The sequence below is a fragment of the Neomonachus schauinslandi genome, chromosome X (assembly GCF_002201575.2).
Source record: "Neomonachus schauinslandi chromosome X, ASM220157v2, whole genome shotgun sequence".
In the NCBI taxonomy this organism is placed as follows: domain Eukaryota; kingdom Metazoa; phylum Chordata; class Mammalia; order Carnivora; family Phocidae; genus Neomonachus; species Neomonachus schauinslandi.
The window spans coordinates 96,966,656-96,972,655 of NC_058419.1; the positions used below are offsets into that span (position 1 = coordinate 96,966,656).

At 37.8% G+C, this 6,000-nt stretch overlaps 1 protein-coding gene across 1 annotated transcript; it reads right to left on the reverse strand.

Annotated features, from left to right (window-relative positions):
- Positions 1-2,133: 2,133 nt before the first annotated feature.
- Positions 2,134-5,333, reverse strand: LOC110569910 (E3 ubiquitin-protein ligase RLIM-like). Its single transcript, XM_021677875.1, has 2 exons — positions 5,090-5,333; positions 2,134-3,794 (listed from the first exon to the last, which is right to left on the reverse strand). Exons 1-2 carry the CDS (start codon positions 5,331-5,333, stop codon positions 2,134-2,136), a joined length of 1,905 nt encoding a protein of 634 aa, XP_021533550.1.
- Between the last annotated feature and the right edge of the window lie 667 nt (positions 5,334-6,000).

Genomic DNA, 6,000 nt, shown 5'->3' on the forward strand with positions numbered 1-6,000 from the left:
CTGACCGTATTTATGTAGGTTGCACACTGTACAAAATTTATGACTGTTGCTTTGGTTATAATACCGTGTATTCTCACCTAAACCAGGATTGAAAATTTTGAGCAAAATTTGCTTGTTTGGCCAATATACAAAAAATGAAAACAAAAACAAAAAATTAAAAAACTCCAGAGTTTCCAGGCTGAATTAGGAGAAAAATCCTTCACTCTGTTTGGATTGGAAAGGAAGCATGACCTAAAATGTGATTTTAAAATATTTTATTTATTTATTCATGAGAGACAGAGAGAGAGAGGCAGAGGGAGAAGCAGGCTCCCAAGGAGCAGGGAGCCCGATGCGGGACTTGATCCCAGGACCCTGGGATCATGACCTGAGCTGAAGGCAGACGCTTAACCATCTGAGCCACCCAGGTGCCCCTAAAATGTGATTTTAAAGTGTCATGGTTTTGGGTGTGATACTTTGATGGGGACGATTAGAGTTGAATTAGGTAGGCATGTTTTTGAACTCCAGTTTTTCAGATTACAACTTGGGAGGCTCTAAGCAGTAATTGGGTGCTTTGGATCATTCACGTAAAGATTAAGATATATAAACCATAAGACACTTTATAAGAATAAAGGATACGTTTTTAAAAATCATATGAACTAAACTTATAAATGAAAAGAAATTCGGGGCACCTGGGTGACTCAGTCGGTTAAGCGTCGGATTGTTGGTTTCGGCTCAGGTCATGATCTCAGGGTCCTGGGATCGAGCCCTGAGTCCGGCTTTGTGCTCAGCACAGAGTCTGCTTGAGTTTTTCTCCCTTCACCGCTTTTCCCCGCCCACCCACCCCCACTCTAAAATAAATCTTTAAAAAAAAAAAAAGAAATTGAGACTCGAATGTAGTTATAAAGCAAAAATTGAAGAAATACCTATACTCGCTTTTTTCCTTAGTTGTTTACCATCACAGCAAACCAAAGTGTGACATGTTTAAGAGCAACGTAATTAAATTCTATGGGTTTCTCATCTCATCACTTCTAAAGATAGTGTACTTGTTCTCTTCTTCATGGTACCAGCTCTGAGTAGATGAAAGGAAAATTAAGAGAGGGTTTTTAAAGAGCTGAGTCAAAGAACGGAATGGAGGGCAAGGGGAAGAGGCAACTACTACCTCCCTATACCCCTTCAAGCCTAGTGGTGATGATACTGGTTTCTCACAGTTGCTAGCCTCAGGGTACTTCATCATCTCTTGGTTTCCTTTCATTCTTTACACATTTTTAGTAAATAGTCTCTTCATTAAGCCCTATTTCATCACCCTTTTCAAGTGTGCCATCAATTTTTGCCCAGGACCCTAACTGATACATTAGTAGTGGAAAATGGGAGAAACTTTAAGGTAGTATTAAGGGTTGGGATAAACTGCTGGGAAGAAAGGTAGGAAGACAAAGTTTTTTTGTGGTTTTTTTTGTTGTTGTTCAAAAGACTGATTTTTATTTTAGGCTAAGCTAATAAGAAACAGTTGTTTTCCCACAATGTGTATGAAAACTTCAAGCATTACTTGAAGAAGGCAGATTTGAATCCTCTGGTCTACCTCAGATCCTTTGGGATAAAGAAGGTTCTAGTATTGGAAGACAAAGTTTTTAAAGCTTTTTACAGCATTCTATGAATGTAATGACTTTTTTATGTGAGCGACTCTCATAAATTCTTAACTTGCTTAATTATTTTGTGTTCCTGTTTCTTTGCATGCACATCTAAGATGAGACACGGCTATGAGATGTCTGGGATTTGCATGACTAGATAATACTACTAGGCTCTATCTGGATTGATTATATATTAAGACATTCCTCTCATGGAATCAGGAACATCCCACCCTAGTGTACCTGCTAAGTTTCTTTTGAAATTTGGTGATCCGTTATGGTGTGAAATTTGTTTTTGCTCTCAGATAGGACAATATTGTTTGGTTTTTTAATATTTCCTTTTATTTTGGAACAGAAATTGAGGAAAGTCCAATCATTCCTTCAGGAACCAATGATCCAGTTCAGATTGTTACACTGGGATTCAATTTTAGATTAGATTCAGATTGTTATATTTAAGAATCACTCCAAAAGTAGATGTTAGGCAGGTCACTACTGTTTGTCCATCACTATAAAAGTTTATATAGCTGAGAATTCAGATCTCAGAATTTTCTCTTTCACCAGAATCTACTGCTTTCCTACGACAGATAGGACAGGTAGAGTTCTCCGACAGCCAGCGATCGATACAGTGGACATGAAATTCATGGGAGCAAGGTAGGATGCGAAGTCTGTTGCCTTCTGTGTACTCTGTGATGCAAATGGTACAGGCTTTTAATGCACCACTTTTACCAAAAGATGTTACAGCCAAGTTGTCAATTTGTGCTTTGGTAAGTCCTGTAGGTTGGTCATGATGGTCTTCATTCAAGAGGAAAAAATGGTCCAGATTAAGGGAGGTCCAAGAGTCACTTTCATCAAATATTATTGGGCTCATAGGTCTACTTTCTTGCCTGATTTCTGATGGTGAGCCTGGTGGTAAGCTTATTTCATTACTGCCTTCAAACATCAGTGATCTAATTTCTGAATTTTCATCACTGGAGCTGGAACTGGAAATAGGACTAGAATTGAAACTAGATATGTAGCTGGAATTTGAACTAGAAATCAATGGAAAATTTGAATGGAAATCAGGACTAGGATTTGAATTGGAACCAGAACTAGTCCTACCACCAGAACCATCTCTTTCATTTGGTGACTCTGCCCTTTCCATGTTTTGACTTGAGGGTGACACACTGTGCACTAAATCACTGTCACTGTCAGTGAGGTCCCTTGAGTCACTGAATCTTGTCACTGTCTGTGTTAATGTGCTCTGAATTGTAATAGATGTTGCATCATATAAATCAGTATTTAAAATTCTGTGACTGGGAATACTGATGGTACTGACATAAGCTGTTGTATCTGTCTGCTCAAAAGGTGGAAACATATGCCTAAGTCCTCCTTGTTCACTTTCTAAAGTGACAGTGTTGTTTAGTGTCTCAGATGTTAACAGAGTTCTGCTAGCTATGCTATCACTATAAGAATATGCCCCAAGATGAACTTGTCCTACTTCAAGATCGAATGTTATGGTTGAACTTATCTGTTCCACTTCCCAAGATTCACCATCACTGATTGTGTCTGAAGAACTTTCTTCTTGAACAGCATTCCTTGTTCCAGAAGTTGAAAAAAGACCCCTATTTTGCAGCTCAGGTTCAGTCATTTGCTGTCTTGATGTTTCTTGGTGCTGAATTCTAGAAAATAACTCAGTCTCCTCTACTCGAAGCTGCTCAAAAGTCTCAGGTGCTATATTCTGATGAAATCTTAGTAAAAGTTCATTCAGTGAATTTGGAGCTGAACTACTTTCAATTCGTGCTCTGGTTCTCCGATGCTCTGGGCTCCTGCTTCTTGCTCTTCGCTGACCTCTGGTAACTGGCACTTCTGTTAATGCTTCAGTTGTACTTTGTTCTGATGTAGGTGGTCTTAAAAGTATTGATTCAGATTGTGTATTTTCCGCTTGCTTTTGGATGTTTTCCATATTGTCTCCTCTGGGAAGTCTTGTAGATGGTACATATTCATTCTCTGGATTTGGGCTCCCATTATTAACATTAAAATTCATTTCTAAACCAAATCTGGAATTATTGCTATTTGAATTAATTTGGCTCAGTTCTTCCCAAGATTGGTTTTCTGTTTGCCCACTTGTCACATTTTCAGTTTGTCCAAAAGAGTTATTAATCCAGTCTAGTAGAGAGTCGTCACTAGATGTATTGTCAGAAGAATCTCCTCCACCTGTTAACAAAAAAAAGTGGGGGCTGAAAGGAACTACCAAAATTAGAACCATCATAAAATAGCACTCTGAAACCTTGTTTCAAAAGCAAACAAAAAATTAGAACTTTAAGACTCAGATGTTTTAAACTTATTTCACATTTATAGAGTTAATATTTTGTAAACTACATTTTCTAGATTTACAAGTAAAGGCAGGAAAGTTTGAGTTCCTTTTGAAAAGAGCTAGCTAATCCTAGATAAATTTAGAGAATTGTTTTTTTTTTTTTTTTAAAGGAATCTGGAAGAAGTCTGTTTTCAATATTTCATCATATATATGGCTTGTGTACATCATATATATGGCTTGTCCTCCGTGGGAGGACAGTCGAGACAACATTTTTTTTACTCCACTGTCAAAACACTAATGCAATTAAACAAGGTTAAGGTACAGTGCTAGTATTTTAGTTCAGTTTACATTACAGCCTAATTCTCATTAGCCTACAACATGACTTCTTCTAGGCTCTTAAGTGCTTATGGTAATATATAAAGTTGTTTTAAAATATAAGACTATTGTAGCCTTGCCCAAATTTAAATTAAGTTTATAGCTTTAAAAGTTTTTGAATACTTCTTAATGTTACCAAGATTTTGAGTTGACGTGAAATTGAAGGTCAGATCAAATGAATAGACTGTATTTAAGAACCAAACTATTATATATCGTTTTCATTCGATAGTAAAATTCTCTACTTCACACTAGGAGAGAAGCACCAGACCTGATTAGAGCAGGATTTCTCAACCTTAGCACTGTTGACATTTTGGTGCTGGATGATTCTTAGTTTTCGGGAATTATCCTATACATTGTGAGGCGTTTGGCAGTATCCTTGGCCTCTGCGCACTATTTGCCAGTCATCATTTTTGACAACCAAAAATATCTCCAGACATTGTCAAATGTCCCTTGGGGACTGGGGGCAAAATTACCCCCAGTTGAATAGAGTATATAATTTTTTTGCTGGAGAGGAATTCCCTGTCTTTATAGAAAAAATAATTCAGGAAGTAGGAGGAACTTTTAGTTGAGATAGAAAACCAAGAAAAATATCAATAGGCTATTTCACACTGTTTCCCAATTAAAGTAACCCAAATGTGAACTGGGGGAAAAAAAAATATATCTTGACATTCTTACCAAAAATCAAGTAAATACCAGTTCTTTTTAATGAGAAGTTACTTAGCACCAAATTAATGTGTGTCACTTCTGTATCATCTTTGGCTGACTCTACTATGAAGTTCCTTACCCATCCCATTCTATTCTCCCTAAAAGTGAAATATACCTGTATTTTCGTCTAAATTTTGTGGTGGGTTTTCTTTAATTCGTTGAAGTCTCCTCTGCAACTCTTCTAATGTAGTTTCACCTGGGATGCCCAGCAAATTATTATCCCTCATTAGCTTGTAATCTTCTTCACTCAGGTTATTTACAAATTGATAGAAATCTTCTTCCCGGAACAACCGGTCCATCTGACTTCTGCGCAGGGCCGCAGATTTATCTTCTTCGTCATCGGAACCTGAATTTTCCATCCTGATGAACGAGTGGAAAGATATTTGACTTTTATGACATGCTGTTGAAAAACAATCACTGGGTCTTAATTTATATACGAGTATATCTATATAATATATGAAATACACTAACTGGATTCTCTTTCTGCTTCAGTTGGAGTGTCAGAACCCCACGCGGTTGGATCTGCCTCCGCGTAGGTTTCTCCTCCCTCCCTGACCACAGTACTGCAGCTCCTGATGAGTCCCTCGTTAAGAAAAGCCGTTATCTGAGAGCTTGCTAGGCACCGTTGCCTAGGTAACCACTGCGCTCCTCATTGTTACCAACTAGGGACTATATTCAAGGTAGGTTTCATTTCATTCAAAACCAGCAAATACTGCCGAGGCTTATTGTGTGCCAAGCACTGTCCTTCACCTCCTTTTACCTGCATGAGCCTATTCTCCAGCTTTCAGGAGGCTTTTCCAGGTTCTGCTATGCTCTAGTTATTTGTTTGTTAAATTAAAGAACCCAAATACAGCTAGTTATATTACATATGACTGCCTTCTTCAAAATGTCACAGCAAAGTCATTCTAGTCAAATGTAACAATTCTCATTTTCAGGTGCCCAGGGAACTCTTTCTTTTCTCCTCACGAATTCCTCAAATCATCAATACTCACTAAGAAAGCCCATGGTTTTTGATAATTTACCAGA

Coding starts and splice junctions, on each gene's coding strand:
- LOC110569910 (XM_021677875.1), bottom strand. CDS start 5,333: ATGGAAAATTCAGGTTCCGATGACGAAGAAGATAAATCTGCGGCCCTG. Junction 3,795..5,089: donor AAATTTAGACGAAAATACAG/GTATATTTCACT, acceptor TTTTGTTAACAG/GTGGAGGAGATTCTTCTGAC.